Genomic DNA, 21,398 nt, shown 5'->3' on the forward strand with positions numbered 1-21,398 from the left:
CTGTCAGGTTGTCACTTAATTAACGGCGGCAGGCAACAGCACAGCACATCTTCACGCACGGTGTCTTGTCTGGTAATGCCGTTGTAAATTTCTTTGTTAATCAAATAAAACATTTGTTTCAACATATTGTAAAATTCTGATCTAAATATTCAACATGTCACAAACTGAAGGCTCGACAGAGGCGAGTGTAAGTGCCTCAGAACCAATGGAGGAAGCAGAAAACTCAGTAAGCGGCTTTACTCTTACTAATTTAGTTAGTAAAATCATGAAAATAGTTCAAAGATTGTTGATAAAGTAAACTGCAATTGAGAAAATTCGTAGCATTTCCTAAATTAAATATACTGTAATTGACAATTATTAGATGTGGTTTTTTTGTTTCCCGCCTAAATAACTAATCAGGAAATTACAAACAAAGGTTAATGTATCAACAAACTTTGCACTCTTGTAATAATATGTAATATATAGTGTATAAAATACATGTAATATACATAAGTAAGAGATAGTGTTAAACAAGAAAATATTTTGTTTGCCTTAACCTATACATGTCATATTTAAGAATATTTTTAAATCTAATACCAGTACTTGCAGTGCCTGATTGTAGTAATATAGAAATTGCATGTTTTATATGCATTTTAATAGGTAACTCCAAAAAATAGAAAAAGTCTTTCTTTAATGTAGTGGTTGACTAGATAAATCAAGACATTCTATTACAAGGGGAGTGGATAGCTTAGAGGTTTGAAAAATAAAAATGACATTTTCAACAGATAAAAAATAGTATTATAGTTGGTTTACTGATCTGTATTCCAACTGTCTAGTAAATTTAATAACTGTTTTTTTGCTACAGTGCTTAAATTTTGACTCACTGGAAGTGGCTGGAAATTACTATGCAATGAAGCACAGGTGTTCATAGTCAATATCAATTGTAACTTTAAAACAAAAAATATTCGCGTGCAAAAGTTTTAATGTGTATTTTTGAAATTTTATAGTCATTTATAGATAGTAGTATTAAAAAACTGAAAGGAATAAATGACTATATGTGTGGAAATGTCCATAGTATATTGTCAAAATTAAAAATCGAAATATTTGAAACGAGGAGAAATATCGTGAGTTAAATTTAAAAGTGTTATCAAATGTTTGCTTTTTTCTTATTTATTTACGTGTTTCCCACTCCAATCAAAAAACTGTGCTTAGAAAGTTTGTGCAGATTTTCATTACTAATATTTTGATACCGAATTTGTCCGGTAGCCAGAGAGCTATGGGTTTATCGAAAACCAAGCACATTTTGGAACACAAACAAAAATGCTAGAAATTAACACAGAAAAAAAAACAAAAATAATGATACAGACAAGAAGAAATAGAGTCCCACAAAACATTATACATGAAGATGACATTGAAATAGTTGGAAAGTTTACATACCTGAGAGTAAAAATATATGCCGACGGATCAGAAGATGGCGAAATACGGAAGAGAATAGAGCCGGCAAACAGAACTTATTTTGCCCTCTCCCATATATTTCGGTCTAAAAATGTCCACCGAAATACAAAGATGAGAATCTATAAAACCTTAATTCGATCAATAGCATGCTATGGCAGTGAAGCATGGGTCCTGAAAGAAACATCCAAAAGCAAACTCAACACATTCGAAAGGAAAGTACTGAGGAGAATACTAGGACCTGTGAGGGAAAACAGAATCTTCAGAAGTCGATACAACAACAAGCTTTATCAACTTTATAAGGAAGCATCACTCTCAGACTTCGTTAAAATACAAAGATTGCAATGGGCCGGACATGTGATAAGAATGGGAGAGAATAGGCTACCAAAAAGACCACTGAATGCTAGAATGCAGTGAAAGAGACCAGATGGAAAGCCAAGAAAGCACTGGGAAGACACAGTAAACAGCGACGTACAAGACCCTTTAGGAGTCCGTGTTTGGAGAAGATCAGCCACAGACAAGCAAGGATGGAGGCAAAAAATAAAGGAGGCCAAGGCTCAATTTAATGAACTATTCCGTTATTTTTCGTTACGGTACAAAAAGTAATTTCCTTTACATATTTTTTATCGCCAAATATTTGTAACCCTTCTAATTTGCACGTTTGATACTCTTTATCGCGGTTCTGATAAGAAGCAGACTGTACTGAGGATCCATAGGTTAGTGCTGACTTTCACGAAATGTAAGCAGGAATAGATAATAAGTAATTAAGAAATATGCACCTAATTATTATTAAAAAACGATTAATACCTGCATAAAAACTAAAGAATAAGATAAAGACTGAAGAATGCTCTTATTATATTAGCTATGGTTTATTTAACATAAATATACGAATGTATGTAGCTTTGTAGACCGAGATCTTTAATTTTGAAATTTGTGTTCGTTAACAGGTTTAAAAATTAAACATTACAAATTAAAAACTGCATTAAACATTACAGGAATTAAAAAGGAAAAGACAGTTAAGATTCTATTTCACGTACAGGGAGCTTGCGCATCCGTTTATACGTATTTCGGCCCAATAGGCCTTATCAGAACGGCTTTCGCAAACGCCCTGAACGTGAAATAAATCTTTTCTGTCTTAGGAAGCAACTCTAACATGGCTTCGTATAGACGCAATGTAGCGACATCTGATAATAAAATCGTAGACTAATTTTCGAAACCAAATTCAAGAATTCTGCTTTAATCTGTGCCTTCTAAAAATTGCAAGGCAAAACAGACGTTGATAAAGATGTTAAGAGAGACATGGGGAATCTAAAAATTGCATTCCACAACATATCTCCTCAACTAAGCAAAATTCTTAGCGAATTGGTTTCTAGTACTCGTACAGAGTATATTGAAATAAAAAGGAAAAGACAGTTAAGATTTTATTTCACGTACAGGGAGCTTGCGCATCCGTTTATAAGTATTTCGGCCCAATAGGCCTCATCAGAACGGCTTTCGCAAACGCTCTGAACGTGAAATAAATCTTTTCTGTCTTAGGAAGCAACTCTAACATGGCTTCGTATAGACGCAATGTAGCGACATCTGATAATAAAATCGTAGACTAATTTTCGAAACCAAATTCAAGAATTCTGCTTTAATCTGTGCCTTCTAAAAATTGCAAGGCAAAACAGACGTTGATAAAGATGTTAAGAGAGACATGGGGAATCTAAAAATTGCATTCCACAACATATCTCCTCAACTAAGCAAAATTCTTAGCGAATTGGTTTCTAGTACTCGTACAGAGTATATCGAAATAAAAAGGAATAGACAGTTAAGATTTTATTTCACGTACAGGGAGCTTGATCCGTTTATACGTATTTCGGCCCAATAGGCCTCATCAGAACGGTGGTACCGCAGAGCTTCTGTATAATGTTATTTCTTGTACTCAACTTTTAGGCAGTTTTTGTTAAATGCTCTTTAAATGATAGCGTTCTGTGTTATGCCCAGGTACTTCAGTGTTTTGTTGTGGGTAAGTGTGGTATTTTCAAACTGTATGTTTGGTATATTTATAGCAATAATGTTAGAAGACTGAGGATTCCACAACAACAACTAACATATCCACGAGGACAGTTCTCTGTAGTTAACCAAATTAAAAGAAAAATTAACGTTCTTTCTAATATTGTCATTATATGTAGGGTGATCAATTTAAGAAAGTTAAGAAATATTTAAGTTTGCGTTTTAAATCCCCTTCTATATTGAATGATGTTCTATCCACAAAACGTCAGTTTCATTAAAATGGACAATATTAAAAAAATATGTAACTGTAAAATGTTAGCAATTTTATTATTTATAAAGATACAGGGTATCAAATGGACACAGGACACTGTTTGAAAATAAAATTGGTCATATCTCGTAAAACACTCGGTATAAAGTAGCATAATCTTATCTTGAGAGAATTCTCAAGAACTGTTCTATCGAAATCCGTAATAATATATAGGGCGTTGTATTTAAAATAAGGAAGTTGTAATTAACTTCCGGAAGAGGTAGTTAGGCTCTAAATATTTTAGAATCACTGTAAATCATGTAATTAGAACTCTCAAAGAATCACCCTGTATAATTTTTACTCTAGGCAAAGAGCTATTGCAATATTATAGTTGTTGGTAGGAGTAATAGCCATGGCGTTTATGAATTTGCGTTTTAAGGTATTTAATATGCATAATCTAATCTAATAATAAAGTCAACAATACAGAAAAACTTTGTTGTTTCAATTATATACATATATATTATATCTTTTATTCATTATTTTTTCAGGAATTGGGTCAAAATGAATCTTCTTCAGATACCACCTCCAAGGGTGAAGATTTCGAGATCAAAGTAGCTTCTGACAGAGGAAAAAGATTTGACTACTTGCTGAAACAGACTGAAATCTTTTCGCATTTCATGAACCAAACAAAATCTCCCAGTAAACCGAAAACTGGGAGGCCTAAAAAGGAGAAGACTGATACATCTGAGTAAGTATATTATCACCAAAAATTTTAAGATATATTTCGTAATTGTTTAATAGGTGAGAATGTTATAGTCGCCTCGTATTTCGGTGAGACTGTGTAAAAATATATTTATCTGTAATAAAAGCAGGCAATAAAAATTAAAATAAAAGTACTCTACCAGGAGTAGTTAACTGCAAAATTAGCAATGACTGAAATGTATAATAATACAAAGTTTTAATATTCTCATCGATATTTACATTCAGATGTGCCTGGTATTATGTTTGAAAATAAGGGCAGTCACCCAGTTGAAGTTATCATCGAATTGTTGATCAGTCCACGTGGATCAAGAGCCAATGAAAACATCGGATATTGCTATTATAACAAATCACAATGCGTTATCTTGTATCGGCAAACTTATGCATTCTTTGGGTAAGATAACAATATTTGCCTGAGCGACTGAAACCATAAAGTAATTTATCTGAAAAAATTTCGTTTCGACCACCCAGTGGTCTATTTTAAACTTTATTTTTAAACGAAATATTGTTTATTTGGATGAGACCTGGTATGATAATCATGACACCGTGAAAAAAAGTTGGACGAATAATAACAAAAAGTGTTCTAATTCAGTACCGCCCAATAAAGGACATAATTATAATTTTACACTGCGGTGTAGAAAATGGATGCATCGACGATGTATTATTAATATCTGCAATAAAAATTAAAGACGTGAATCTAAATTATCATGAGGATATGGAGGGTTCAATTTGTGAGTCATGCAGTGTAGTAGTGTGCTAGTAAAGCTGTGTAGTAAAACGTAAGCGACATTTTCAATACCTCTCTGATGATCCCAAACATATGCTGAAACATGTTTATGAAGGATTGTGTTCTAAATTGTCTAAATTAGAGGCAATTGCAGAAACATGTTTATCAGAGTGCCCAAAGCAACCTGCTACAAGATTATAGGAGAAACATCTTCTAGACAGAGGGGAAAGGATTGTGCAAATTCAGACAAATAGAACCGCACTTAAAGGAACCTATAATCAGAACAATATACAAAATGGATGTGGCTAATATTTTTCCTATTGAACTATTGAAAGCCTTCGAAGTGAACTGGTTCGAAAGGACATTCTCTCATATTCAGCAACAACACTTTGATGATTTCTTAAAACCCATAATTTTAAGTAAAAAACTATAGACAAGCGCCAAACACTAATGGAAAGTACTAGAATAATTATGAAACAATTCTATCAGACAGATAACTGAGTATCAAAAAATGAAACAAAATGTTTATTTAGATGAGACCTGGTGTGATACTCATGACAGGACAGAGAATTATAATTTTACATTGCGGTGGGGAAAATAGATGGATCGACGATGTATTATTAATATCTGCAAAAAAATTAAAGACGCGTCTCGAGATTATCATGAGGATATGGAAAGTTTAATTTTTTAATCATGGTTTGAAAAATCTCTTCTTCTAAAATTACCTAAATATAGTGTGAAAAGTCAAAGACTGTCATGGTTGGGACATGTGCAGAGACAAAACGATGCAAAAACAACAAAGAAAATGTTACAATGGAAGCCCATAGGAAGGCCCAGAACGAGATGGTTGGATGACGTGGAAGACGACCTGAAAACAATGAACATAAGACAATGGAGAAGAAGGGCACAAGAGAGATCTGAATGGAAGGACATAGCCAGACAGGCAAAGACCCATCCAGGGTGATGATGCCAAAAGAAGAAGAAGAAGTGTGATTGTCATGGACAACGCATCATATCATTCAAGATTAATGAGAAAATTCCAAATATTACTTGAAACAAATTAAAAATTCAAGAATTTTTATTTGAGGAAGATTTGTACTTTGAGGCATCATATAGTAAAAAACAATTGTTGGAGGTTGTTTATAGTAGACAGTACCAGAAGGAATATGTTGTTGATAACTGTACTCGCAGTAATGGGCATACCGTGCTTAGACTTCCTCCTTACTATTGTACATTGAACCCAATAGAGTTAATATGAAATGGACTCAACTTGAAGGAAATATAAGAAGAAGAAACGTGGCTCCTAAATATTCGTCTACTGTTCTCCAGTTAATTAGAAGAGAAGTCACAAAGATCACAGCAACCAACTGGAAAAATGTAATCAAACATGTAATCGCATTGGAAAATGACTATAAAATATTTACCAGCATTAACCAAATTTAGAATAATTAGAATTAGTGATAACAGTGATTCTGAGTAGATTAGTAAGAACTTACTTCAAACTAGGTGTTAGTTGAAACCTTTATTTTTATTGTAATTGTAGATATTCTCGTTTTGCTTATATATCTTTGAAAATAGGGTACAAACACACTTCATAATAGAACAAAAACGTACAAAGTATTTAATTTAAAATAGTCAAGGTACAGGTTAGGTTATTATAAAATACCTGCTAGATATATAAAAAAAGATTTTCATACAAATTTTAGACTCATTTTTAAATTATTGAGGTACTAAGTCTTCTCTCACACGGTGACAAACCAAAGTTGTGGTTCTTTAATAGAATACCCTGTGTATAATTTAAAAAATGAATTCTCTATTTTTTCCTGATTACAATAACTAAGTTATCAGGAATAAAATGTGCTCGTAAGTTTTAAAACTTATGAGCAGTTGTGTTAAAAAAACGTTTGTATACTAAAATACTTGTACATAAAAAATTTGTTTAATTGTATGTGATAATTACTTTTATTAACAATTTTTTATAGGTATTATTATTTTACAATAAGTTCTGTTCAGTCGAGTCGATTAGTGTTATCACTCCCTAGGTATATCACAAAAGTTAACAACACCGATATTTTTTATTTAAACTTTATAGAAAATGAAACTTTTTGGTAAATAAAATTAAATAAAAATAAAGACTTTTATTTAATTTAAAATTAGATATATACGCTACTGTTCAGTAAAGTACTGGTCTCTCTAACATTTTTGCCATTTTGCTAGTATCTTAATCGCTCTTGTTACTATAAATTTTCCAACGAAATTACGTGCCGACTATACATAAATTTTTTTCAGTTTAAGACATCGTAAAACTGAACAAGAAGAAGACGAAGAACTTTTGGCAGAAACCAATCTGAAAACAAAGACTACAACTCGTTTTGATGTCTCACCACCCTACATCAAAAACGGTGAAATGAGAGATTATCAAGTTCGTGGTTTGAACTGGATGATTTCTTTGTATGAACATGGCATCAATGGTATTTTAGCAGATGAGATGGGTTTGGGTAAAACTTTACAAACCATATCTCTGCTGGGATATATGAAGCACTATAAAAGTACACCTGGTCCTCATATTGTTATTGTTCCTAAATCTACCTTATCAAATTGGATGAATGAGTTCGAAAAGTGGTGTCCAACCTTGAGGGCTGTTTGTCTCATTGGTGATCAAGAGGCTAGGGTAAGTATTTATGATTAAACATATACAGTGTGTCCAAAAAGATTACCGGGGTTTGCTAGTTGAGTAAAATAAATGTACTTAATTAGATCGGTTATTTATGTTTTGTATAATATAGTTTATTGATGTATTATATACTGGACTGCAAAATTATTTAGAAAAAATAATGATTTTTAAATGCCGACCATCACACTCCTCTAATCTCACACATTGACATATTGCTCGCCAGATTGCAGCTATTGATTATGTGATATCGTGCTTCAATTGTATCACATTAATTGTTTTTGTCTAGTATACCTTACATTTCAGATACCCTATTCGCTCCGTGCGTGACTGTCGCGACACCTACCGCCTTCATCTGACAGTTTTGGACCTAAAAATTTTCAGGTTAAACATATGACATATGTTTAACATTGTTAAATACCTGCGAAATTGACAATTATTAATAATTAACTTTTGAATTATATTTTTTCAGTTTATGTACAAAATAAATGTAGTATTAAAACTGGGTTTCTCAAAATTCGTCATAATATATCTTTTTAACCCCAAACGGAAAAGAAAGGAAAAATCTAGTACTGGCAAATCAAGTTTTTCACGTGAAAGAGCATATATTTAAAAACAGTAATAGTAAAAGTTATGATATAAAAGCTAAAGTCATCAGGCACTCTGCAGTTAGCTTGAAGCCTTATAAAATATCATTTAAGGTAAATTATTTAAATTTTTCCTATTTCAATTTCATAAAAATGAAGTTATGTCATATTTACTTTTTCATATTAATAGCACGGATCCATCTTTTTCTTTTCTCTAATTTATATGTAATCTTTGGGAATCTATAAAAACTACACTTACTATTTTTGCTATTATTAGCACAATTAAATACGCAATATGTATTTGTACACATTTTTGATAAAATTTATATGTAAAAAGGTAGGTCCAATTTTGTCATATTTCGCCGCTACGCACGCTGGCATTGTTTCAAAGTACCCCTACCATGGTCACCCACGGAGCGAATAGAAAAGAGTCAAGAGGACTGAGAATTAGGACTTCTGGAAGTCCAATTAATGGTTCTTCTAAGAGAAATTACTTGTTTTTCTTTTTTTGAGCATTTAATAAAACAGTAGTATAATATACCTCGTCTTTCTGGAACCATATTCTTGAACCAAAAAGTCTTACCATTTCATAGGAACATTCACTATTCATAGTGGCTATTCGCTAGGAGTGAAACTTCGTGGAAATGCAAATGATGATGTCTTTACTGGACATTTTATCCCAGACTATGAATTTGGCCATGAAGTAATCGCTGATATTTCTGTTTTGGATTCTCTGTCAAGTAGTAACTATTATTCTGGTTGACGTGTTCAAAGTTCGCTTCGTATATAAAGAGAATGTTTTCAAAGTTAGTGAACCTCTGTAGCAATTTATTTGCAAATATTAGTTAAGTAATTAGCCGAATGAGCAGTCTTCAGCCCTTGAATAGACTATTGTATATACCTATTGTTTATTTATTTCAAAACAAACACATTTTACAGAAAAAAATGTAATTCTTCTTCTTCTTTTTATATAGACATGACTTAGTCTGTTTTTCAATGTGCCTCCAGTAAGTTGTTGTTCCACCGTTTTCGTGGTCTTCCTACTGATCGTCTTCCTATTGGGGAACCGTCTCTTGCCGTCTTTACTACTCTATTTGTTGTTATTCGGCTTATATGATCATTCCATTTCTATTTCTTACCCAGTTCTTGATATTCTCCACCTTGCATCTACGTCGTATATCTGTACTTCTAGCTCTGCCACATAGTGTCTTACCAACAATTTTTCTAAGTGTTTTCATCCCTGCTGTTTCTAACATCCTTTTGATCTCTCTGTATCAGGTCTTGTTTCTGCCGTGTAAGTTATTATTGGTCTGATGACTGTAAATTCTGCCTTTCATTTCTTTCCCGATATTTTTATTTCTCCATATTGTTTCATTTAGGCAGCCTGCGGCTCTGTTTGCTCTATTCACATGATCTTCCACTTCAGTTTCGAGTTATAGTTGCTCTATTATCTGAGCTTCCAGCTCCAATTTACATCTTAGTAAATTTGTTGTTGTAAACATGCATTTTGTCTTTTTTGGGGAAATTAACATGTTAAATTTTTTAGCGGTTATATTAAATTAGTGCAGCATACATTGTAAATCATCTTCACTTTGAGAGAGTAATATTGCGTCGTCTGCATAGCATATTATTTTAAGTTGTTTTTCTCCCATTTGGTATCCTTTTTTAGTTCTTACTTTTTTTATTATTTCATCCATAATCAGGTTGAACAATAGAGGACTCAGGGAATCTTCCTGTCTTACCCCATTGCCAGCTTCAATAGGGCCGGTTAGTTCTTCTTCTACTTTTACTTTTATTGTGTTGTTTTGGTAGATATTTTCGATTGTTTTGATTATTCCTAGAGGTATCTCTCTTGCGTACAGTAAGTTGATAAGGTCTTTTAATTTGATTTGTTTTCTTCTATCTGTTAGATATGTATTCGGAAACATTACTGCATTATTTGAAAGGCCGAATGTGCGAAGTTTTTCTAATAACAAACCATAATCAACCCTATCAAATTATTTTGCACAATCAGTGACGATTACATCCATTTGCATCCATAAGTTTGTAATTGTTGATCTATCTGGTAGAAATCCATGTTGATGTTGATTGAAAGAATTGATAAAATGTTGTAATAAGTTGTTATATAAGATGATTCAAATATTTTTGCAAGAGAATTTAAAATACTAATAAGTCTGTAATTTTTTATATCATTTATATTACCAGATTTAAAAATAGGAACTGTAATGGTATCTTTTAATTGTGTAGGAAAGTTATTAGTTTTTAAAGCTAGATAGTCGGTACACCCTTTATAGATATAAGCAGGTAGATTTATCTTTTCCTGTACATTTCTTGATCTCTAATCTCTTTACACTACCTCTAATAGCTTGTTCAGTTATCTCATGAAACTCTAAAATACCGTGAAATTTATGTATCTTCATATCAGATGATATATTATAAACTGACTTGAAGTATTGTGCAAAAGTATTCGCAACTCCATCAGAACAAGTGTAAATATTGTTGCCCAACTTAATTTCAGATGCTAAACCCCTGGAACTACTTCTAGATTTCATAAATGATCAAAAAGACCAAAAACTAGATGAGCCCATGTTGATATTTCTCTTTCAGTGTTGTTATATTTTATGTATTAAGATTTTGTTTGTATTTTAATGGACTTTCAAGAGATTCATACTCATTCCTAATTTGGATATTAATATTTCCCTTCTATATACCTCTATAGAGGAAATAAACGCGTGGACCAAAAGAAGAAAAGTGGAATGGAATCAACACATCGAAAGAATGAAAGAAAATAGAATAGTACGAATAGCAAGAGACAAATCCCAAAATGGAAGATCATTGGGACGACCGAGGAAAAGATGGTCAGACAACGTCAATTGAGGCTAAAAACCGAAGTAAAACAGGCATTAAGCCTATTTATAAAGCATGAAGAAGAAGAACATTTCCCTTCTGTACTTGCCTATGTAGCTTGTTTTTCTTGTGGATCTTAATAACTAAATGTTGAGAGAAATATTTAGGAAAACTGCATTTACCAGGACAATTGTTAAATTTTTGTCTTTTATGTACTGCTTGGTCACTGCATTTTCTTCAAAATTAACTGCAAAGTGCATTTTTTTTCGAATGGATAATAATGAATTTTGTTTAACTGAAGTACTCACTTTGATCGTTTCTTTTACCTTTTAAGAAATCGCAAGCGACCTGTGTCTTGAATTATTACAGTTGATCCGGTATTCCCAAAGATCCAAATCGACTTAGTCTATAGACACCTTGTGAACGATATTCCTCACGATACAAAGGCTTAGCACGAACTGTGAAATCACCGTTTCGGTGATAGAGACGGGCGCAAAATGTGTCATGCGTTCGTATACTACTCAATTTTTGGAGAACTCAAAAAAGAACTGTCTTTCAGAAAATATAACTTTCCTAAACCATTCTAATGTTTTATTATTCTATGCTGGGTTGTTTTAAAATTATCTTTACTTTTAAATAAATTTGAGGAGCTGTATAGTTTAAAATAAACCACTGTGGGTTGTTATTTATCATAGCCTATGCTTGTGCTATAAGTGATTAACTTTTTAATGATTTCCAATATATTTATATTTCAGAACTCATTTATTAGAGATACGATGATGCCTGGTGAATGGGATGTTTGTATAACCTCGTATGAAATGTGTATTAAAGAAAAATCTGTATTTAAAAAGTTCAACTGGAGATATATGGTCATTGATGAAGCTCATCGTATAAAAAATGAAAAATCTAAGCTTTCCGAAATTCTCAGGGAGTTCAAGACTACTAACAGGCTACTGCTAACAGGTTTGTATAGTTTATTTATTTAAGAATGCAGATCATTGATGTGCTTGTGCATAACCACCGAAAAGTCAACAACGGCAGATTTATTAGCTGAAAGATCTTAAAATTCCTATAGAGGGAGTAGGAGACAAGTTGTATCTTGTAACAAAAAGTATTTAGAGCCAATGTAACAAATTAGAATAAAGCGCCAATGTAACAAAAAACAAATGAATTAAGGAAGGTTGTCTTCGTGCACCATTGAGGGTCAATTATAAAATGTACCTTGATACACTAAAAAAACTACTAATCCTCATAGAAGAGATTAGATCAGTATGATAAACATAGGAAAATGTAAAATATGAATTTTAAATATAACAAAGTTAAAATGTAGAAAAAATGTAACCAAATGGGAATATAAAAATATAACTAAATTGAAGGCTGGCTAGCGGACTGTGCCGGAGAGTGACTACTTGACACTCAAAAGAGGATTCGGCCAATTTGCATGCCCTACAGAGACCGTAGAATGAGAAAATAGATAACAAGATAATCAAAAAAAATATGAATAGATGCAAATGATAGAATATGGAAGTTACTCGAAGATGTGAGTGGGCGCCAGGAAAGTATTAAGATATACCTTCCAAAGTATTTTGTAATGCTGTATACCCTTTTTGCTGAAATGAAAAAAAAACAGGTATTAATTGAAATATTTAGCCTTAACAACAAATTTAATACCTAACCAGCCTATCTTAATTCTTTATGCTACCCACCACCACTTATGTACAGTTAACCTAGTTATATACAAAAAAATTCCCCGATTTTACACAATTTATCCCTGAATGAAATTTAAATTTAGAATATTTCTTAATGAAATACTGCGAAAAATGACGATATACATATATCAACTATCAAAGGAGAAATGACTATAGGAGAATGAATATTTTAGAAATGAAAATGGCTGATGGTTTTTATACTTACTATACTATAACAAACCAAAACTTCACTTCAACTTCTCTTCTTCCCAAAAAATAAAATTTAATATTCTTAAAACATATCCTAGCACATCCCTGGCCGCCGACTGGTTTAAACCCAAACTTTACTTACCTGGTGAGAACAACTTAGTCTGATAAGCCTGTATATAGTTTTCCAAAATTGCCGCTTGGAGTCACTGCTTATTACCAACTTGGAAATTAAAAGTTACTAAGATATATCTAATGAATATTGATTTAAAGATTTTATTTAAAAGTGATGAAAGAATCATTGAAGTGACGGACTCATTACAATCCCCTCTAACTTGGAAAAAAAAATTTTAAACAATTTTTTTTTCTTTTTTGCATACCTAACGAAAATCATGGGATAGGTATGAACCGTGAGTTATGATAATAGCTCGAATAGACGCTTAACTGTTGGTTAGCCAAAGTTTCCACCATTGCAGTACAATCAAAGAATACAAGTAAATCCAAAACTAAAAATTTTTAGCCATGGCACTAGTTTGCCAAATGTGGCTAAAATACACTAACTTAATAAAACTAACTTTCGAACAATCTACATCGATTCGCAAGATTACAATTAACCACAGATTATGAATGATGTAGAAAGAAGGATCCATCTAAAGATATCCAAATATTACTAAGTGACTTACAAGCCACATACTATCTAAAATACATAAACTAAAATATGGCTTTCATGTAGCCTAAAATAGTCGTAAAGACAAATACTCAATTCATGCATATCAAAATAATGTGATTTTGTTTGATGTGATAAAGATTTTAATTAAAAGTGATGAAAGAATTATTGAAGTGACGGACTCGTTACAATCTCGAGACATAATATCTTTATTGCTGTAAAATCTCTACATGGATAATATCTAACGCCACAAAAAAACTTTGAACAGATTTAGGTAATATTAACAGTTAATAATGTTACTATTTTACTATCTTTTATTTATTATTAAAATGTTAGATTGCAATAGAATTGCATGCATACAATAGATGGCAATAGAAGATAAATACGGATATCCAGAAGAGATGAAGTCGTTAAAAATTATATGAGAATAGAAGGAATAATCATGAAATATATAGAAACGAAACACTTGATCTTGTACGGACACACACACATAGCTTTCTTAAACATTTTTGAAACAGTTGGATATGCTGATACAGGCCTATAGTTGTTAATCTCATCTTTCACTCCCTTTTTGTGAACTGCAATTATTTTTTCATCTTTCAGCTCATCAGGGAAATATCCCACTGAGAAACATTCATTTATATTAGGAAAAAGACAGTTAAGATTTGATTTCACGTATAGTGCGTCTGCGCTTATACATATTTCGCCCCAAAAGGGCTCTTCATAACGGCTATTCACAGTCGCTCTGAATGTGAAAATAAATATTTTCTGTCTTAGGAAGCAACTCTAACATAGCTTCGTATGGACGCAAATAGCGACATCTGATGTTAAAATCCGTAAACTAATTTTCGAAACGAAAGTTGAGGAGATATGTTGTGGAATGCAATTTTTAGATTCCCCATGTCTCTAATAACATCTTTATCAACGTCTGTTTTGCCTTGCAATTATTAGCAGGCACAGATTAAAACAAAAATCTGAATTTGGTTTCGAAAATTAGTTTACGGATTTCGTTTATATTACTACGAAACACAATTGTGTTTGCTCAGATTTATATTTTGAAATCAGGGTCTGTTCATGTCTTCACACTTTTTTTTAGTATTATTAGATTATAAGTTACTTCATTTCCTGCTCTAATTCTGAAACAATAATTTCAGGTACTCCATTACAAAATAATTTACACGAACTCTGGGCTCTTCTTAACTTCTTACTGCCAGATGTTTTCAACTCATCTGATGATTTCGATGCCTGGTTCAACACCAGCCAATGTTTGGGAGACAACGCCTTGGTCGAGAGGCTGCATGCTGTATTGAAACCATTCTTGCTTAGAAGATTGAAAGCTGAAGTGGAGAAACGGCTAAAACCCAAGAAGGAATTAAAAGTGTATGTAGGATTGAGCAAAATGCAACGAGAATGGTATACCAAAGTGTTGATGAAGGATATTGATATAGTGAATGGCGCAGGAAAGGTATGAATAAATATTTTAATAATACTAGGGAAGAATATTTTAAGAATTCAATTGCGATTATGCAGGTTAAGGAATAATTAAGTAATTACATCGATATGAGTAGAATTATTATAGATTTATGTCACATATCTACTTTTTTATATTGAAATAGTGTAAATACAAAATTTAGGGTTGGTTATTATAACTCTTACTATCTATTCATATTTTAGAGATTTTCCACAATTTGAATTTAATTTATTGATCATATCATGCAGAAAAATTATACTTAACTTTTATGATATAATTTTTACTGCACACATGGCGATTTTTAGGTGGAAAAAATGAGACTGCAAAATATTCTCATGCAGTTAAGAAAATGCACCAATCACCCCTACCTTTTTGATGGCGCTGAGCCCGGTCCACCTTACACAACCGATGAACATCTCGTGTACAATTGCGGTAAAATGGTGTTGCTGGATAAACTGCTTCCCAAATTGAAGGAACAGGTAAGTTGTCGTCTTGAAGTTCGTTTTTACTATCTTTACTAGGGTAAGCGGAGAAATTACTCACAAGACATCAGCCACCAACAAAGCCCAGTAATAAAAAAACCACAACAAGTAAACTTGTGTTACCTGAGCATAAAGTTAAATATCTTGCCTAGCCATGAGGAGTCAAAAAATTAATCATTTAGTAAATCAATAAAAAATGGCAATGACAAGGAAAATACGATTTACACAAATATAAATATATGAATTTAATTATTAAAGTTCAAATTGAATTAACTAAAAGATTCTGTCTGCATATATTCTTATTAAAGTTTGAATAAAGCATGTGCATAAAGAGGTTAGGTGAGTTATTATTATAATACAAAATATTAAAAGAAAATTACCAAAGAACACTGAATATTTGTAAAATGTTAAAACTTGTCCCAAGAAGATCGAGAAAAAAATTGAAATGTATTTCTGCACTCACAGGCGTAAAGAGTGTAGTCTGAATCCAAAAGGACTTTTCCAGACCCTTTCATTGTAAAAATGGACTGAGACAGGGAGATGGACTGTCGTGTCTCTTATTTAACCTTGCACTAGAAAAAGTAATTCGAGAGTGCCATATTAATACGAATGGCATCATCTTTAATAAATCTGTACAAGTGGTCGGATATGCAGATGACATAGACATTATTGCTAGGTCCACAGAATCTCTGATTGAATCATTTCGATCACTAAGGGCGTCTGCACTTAGAATGGGATTAAAAATAAACGCACAGAAAACCAAGTATGTATTGTACTAGATCAGGCAACCAGATACCTAGACTATTAATTGATGATCTGGAACTGGAAGGTGTGGACACCTTCGTCTACCTGGGCTCGCTGCTGACCAAAGACAACAATGTCAGCGAAGAAATTAAAAGAAGAATAGTGCTTGCCAATAAGTGCTATTATGGCTTGAGGAAACATGGCCCCAAAACTACCCAGAAAATTTAAAGTTACCATATATAAAATACTAATAAGGCCAGTGTTAACATACGGATCTGAAACGTGGTCACTTACACAGAACGACCAAGTTTTGCTTAAACGTTTCGAGAGAAAAATTCTAAGAAAAATATATGGAGGAATCCAAGAACAGGGTTTGTGGCGTAGGCGATACAACTTTGAGTTATATAGGAGTTTTGGGGACCTGACGTTGTAAAATATATTAAATTAGCACGCCTTCGATGGGTAGGACATGTAATTAGGCGAAATAAAGATGCAACGATCAGAAAATTTTTCGACTGAAGAGGACCAGTGGGAAGACGAGCCAGAGGAAGACCAAAACTTAGGTATCAAGATAACATAGAGGATGATCTAAAATACATCGGAGTTAAAGCATGGAGAAGAGTTGCCAGAGACAGGGGCGAATGGAAGATTGTTCTGAAGAAGGCTTTGGCTCATAACGAGCTGTAATGCCACTGATGATGATGATTTCTGAACTAACAATTTTGTTTACACAAACGTATTTTGTTTGGCGTTTTTCAAGATATATGCTACTTGCTAATAGTACTGAAAGCTGTCCATGCTAGTAGTGTTCTTTGAATATCAGCATCTTGATTTGGTTTTCCCAGTTTCATGACATGGTACAGCAGGGCATAGATCTAACACTGCAGTTATCTCTCCACACTGTTTGTCCACGTCTAAATTTAAAAGATACACAAATAAATGTTGATTCTTCTCCAATATTATCTATTTTTATTGTCAAAATAATTATAGCTGAATAATTATTTAAGACAATTATGAACTATTGTGTACTTGATTTCGGACACTTTAATTGGTTTATGTGAAGTCAAAACGTTCACAGATTTATGCAAATAAGTTTTACCTTTTAGTGACCGTGTTTATGAGTTTTATTATATTTCTGACAAATAACTCTTCTGTGTATATGTTTGGTCATTTGTCATTTGGTTTTTGTGCAAATTTTTTCAAAGAAATATTTTAATTCTCTTATATTTTTTTAGGATTCTCGTGTACTTATCTTCTCGCAGATGACGCGTATGTTGGATATACTTGAAGATTACTGTCACTGGCGACAGTACCAATATTGTCGTTTAGACGGTCAAACCCCACACGAAGACAGACAGAGACAAATCAACGAGTATAACGAAGAAAATAGCCAAAAGTTTATCTTTATGTTGTCAACCAGAGCCGGTGGATTGGGTATCAATTTGGCCACAGCCGATGTAGTTATTATATATGATTCAGATTGGAATCCCCAGATGGATCTGCAAGCTATGGACAGAGCGCATAGAATTGGTCAGAAGAAACAAGTCAGGGTGTTCAGGTAAGAGCAGTCTTTAAGTGTTGTTCTTATATCGTGATCAGACTTTTATATTCTATATGGAATAGGATAGAAGGGATAATGATTCATAAATGGGCTTTAAAACTGATATCGGACACGTTAATCACTATTTGAACCCAATGCTGTGTCAAATATGTACTAGAACATGAACCAAAATATTTAGTTATTCGCTATATACACGATGGTAGAGGCATCTTGTGGTCAGTCAGCGAAGTTGAACTGCAGAACAGTCTATAGAGAATTTAAGTGGAAAAGTATTTTGCGTTTATTTAAAATTTTAACTTTTTTCAATAGTGGTTTCTATTTTTTATCTGTTGATATTTTGGAGGAAAGAAGTAAGAACATAACACCTATTAACATTAGTATAAACATTCATATTTGATGTTATATATAGTCTGCCTAGAAAGTATCCGGAAAAAAGAAAGCAGAATTATAATTTTACGGTATTTATTTCTATCACTTGAAATATAAAATTTCAACAAATAATTCATCTCATTTACTTATACAACCTTCATACAACGTCCAGGTACATCCGAAACTAGATCAAGGCCATCATTTTCGGTAATGGTGTTTCAGGCCTGTAAAACTGGCAGAATCAAACCTTCTTTATCTCGTGGCGCTGCTAGTTCCACTTCAATCTTTATCAGTCCCCAAATGTTTTCAATGGGGCTAAGATCTGGAGATGCTGCTGGCCACGGAATTGTTGCCAATTCGTGTTCTTTCATCCAAGCTTGAGTATAAGCAGAAGTATGGCATCTTGCATTATCTTGCTGAAAACGCCACCCCTCTGGATATAAAACATGAGCCGTTTCAAGAAGAAAACTATTTAAGATGTCACAATATTTCGCACTATCAACAGTACCATTAATTATAAGAGAGGTATAGCACCATGCTGAGATATTGCTCCCCAAACCATTATTTTAGTGGGAAATTTGAACGGTAATATTTTCTCTTGATAGGACTTTTAGATGATTTGCACCAAGCTGGAAACAACTTTCATCAGATATAAAGACATTATTAAAATTATCTTCTCGAAAACGTTGACAAAAATCTATTCTTCGTTGCCTTCGCAGAGTTGTCATTGTAGGGATTTTTTTTTTGATTCCTTGATATGTAGCCTTGTTTTTTCAGCGACATGCGGACAGTTTTTGGGCACACTTTTATTCTTCGTTGATTTCCAAATCTGTTCGCTAATTTTCGAAACCCTAGGCGCGGATTTTGTTGTCCTAAAGCCACTAAAGCATTTAAATTGTTTCCGCGAATCTTACGCGGTCTACCCGAAACTGGTTTATGTCTCATATCTATGCAATTTTTTATTCTCTTTATTGTCTCATACACTGCACTTTTTCCGAGTTCATTCAATTACACTAATTTTTCAACGTTTCGGACACCCTTTCTATACAAATATTCCACCACTTTTCTTTTTTCTACTTGCGACATTATTTCACAAATCTTAAGTCTGTTTACAAACAACAATATTTGACAGATGGTGTTGTCATGCGATTTTGTCCATAACCTACTATCGGCACAACCTACTTGATGCATTACTTTTGTCTTAAAATGTTACAAAAAGGAAATCTATTAAAATTAGGAAAACTATTAAATTCCGGACACTTTCTCAAAAATGTTCTCAAAAATGTTCTTTTATATTTTAAGAAGTATCATACACAGTGTCAAGTGCAAATGAGTATTTGTGATTTATTTGATTATTCGCCAATGTTAATTGGTAATTTTAACTATACTATTTTGTGAATTGAAAGTTTTATTAAACATGTTATATTAAATAGCGAAGAATTTTATTTTAAACACTAGCTTCCTGCTTTGTATAAAAAAAGCAAATGAAGACACGTCATTTTACTGATCAAAATATTTTGAACCACAAATTCTTTTTATATATTATTTGATTAAAGATAATTAAACATATTATGATAAATAAAATGTGATAGTGTATAATAAATTTAAGCACATTCAAGAGTATAATACAGTATACTCCCTTTATAACGAACACGGTTATTACGAGGTTTCGCTTATAACGAGGTACATTAGATGTCCCGTGAAATTTCTATTGAACTATAACCCTTTATAGCGAGGTAAATGTGCTTATAACGAGAAAAAATAAGATTGAAAAACGTGTTTTTTACGTTTTGGCCCGGTCGTAGCTATAAATAAATACCCTTTTTAACTGCGGGCCGCCCGCAATAAACTTCTTACAATTTATGATTCTTAGTCGGAAATGTAAAATTTATGATTCACAAGTGTCATTGTATTGGGTTGACCATTCACACGTGTTTTAAAGGTTGTCAGAAACTTTATCCAAGGACAAAACGCAAATGAAGAAGCATAAAACTGTTTCACATCTTTAGAAAATATGATAGATAGAATACTGGACAATTTAAAGCAGTCAAAAATGACAAAATAACTTTATATGCTTTATACATATTTACAGAATACAGATTTTGTTTTAACGTATATCATTGACAGTAAAAGTAAACAACTCTTTTTTGTTTTAATGCATTTCATTGACAATAAAAGTAAACAACTTTGTTTTAAAAACGCCATTCAAACAATATTTATTAGCATCTTATATTGCTCCGAATGGCTTCACTATAGAAAGTTAATGTTTTAGAAAACTACATATTCATATAGTATTATAATTGTTGGATATAACGAGATCCGCTTATAACGAGGTAATTAGTCTGCCATTTCAGTTCTCGTTATAGAGGGAGTCTACTGTACTTTTAATAAGTATAATTTTTTTCTCAATTTAATTACATGTGGGATAAGTCAAGTGACTAATAAAAAAGAATTGAAATATCTGAAAGTATAACTTATATCAATCAATTAAGTGATTTTGTAAAAGTCAGTATATTTTATTAATAAAGGTATAAAAATATACTCGTTTGAAACATTTTATTTTTAAAATCAAAAACCACTGTTATATAAATCATAAGATATTTCCATAAAATACATATAATGATTTTGGCAAAGTTAAAACAATTATGTACAATTTAGTAATAATTACATTACTCATCATTTTAAAAACAGCTTGGAATCACATTTTAATTCAGGCTTCAGCAATAATTGGAAGTTGCAGATTTACTATTTCTGCCCGTATTTGGGTAACAAACACTATGACCCATTTTTTACATATAATGTATTAATAAATTGTCCTGCATTTGAACTTTCCGTTATATCCAATGAGGGCGCTTAAATCGAACTGGAATAGGTCACGTGGGTTCGTGCACATAGCGAATAGAGTTCAATAAACCTTTGGTAACGATCACTTTAGTATTTTTAAG

The 21,398-nt window shown here is 32.4% G+C and overlaps 1 protein-coding gene across 1 annotated transcript in view; it reads left to right on the plus strand.

Annotated features, from left to right (window-relative positions):
* The window catches only part of Iswi (nucleosome-remodeling ATPase imitation SWI), a 37,395-nt gene continuing 15,997 nt past the window's right edge, over positions 1-21,398 (plus strand). Inside the window, exons 1-7 of the mRNA XM_072520330.1 lie at positions 1-226; positions 4,222-4,421; positions 7,449-7,830; positions 12,020-12,227; positions 14,981-15,291; positions 15,603-15,776; positions 17,759-18,081. Of these exons, the coding sequence (XP_072376431.1) occupies positions 155-226; positions 4,222-4,421; positions 7,449-7,830; positions 12,020-12,227; positions 14,981-15,291; positions 15,603-15,776; positions 17,759-18,081 (1,670 nt within the window). The 5' untranslated portion in view covers positions 1-154. The remainder of the gene's footprint in view (positions 227-4,221; positions 4,422-7,448; positions 7,831-12,019; positions 12,228-14,980; positions 15,292-15,602; positions 15,777-17,758; positions 18,082-21,398) is intronic.

Source organism: Diabrotica undecimpunctata, chromosome 1, assembly GCF_040954645.1.
Source record: "Diabrotica undecimpunctata isolate CICGRU chromosome 1, icDiaUnde3, whole genome shotgun sequence".
Lineage (NCBI taxonomy): Eukaryota > Metazoa > Arthropoda > Insecta > Coleoptera > Chrysomelidae > Diabrotica > Diabrotica undecimpunctata.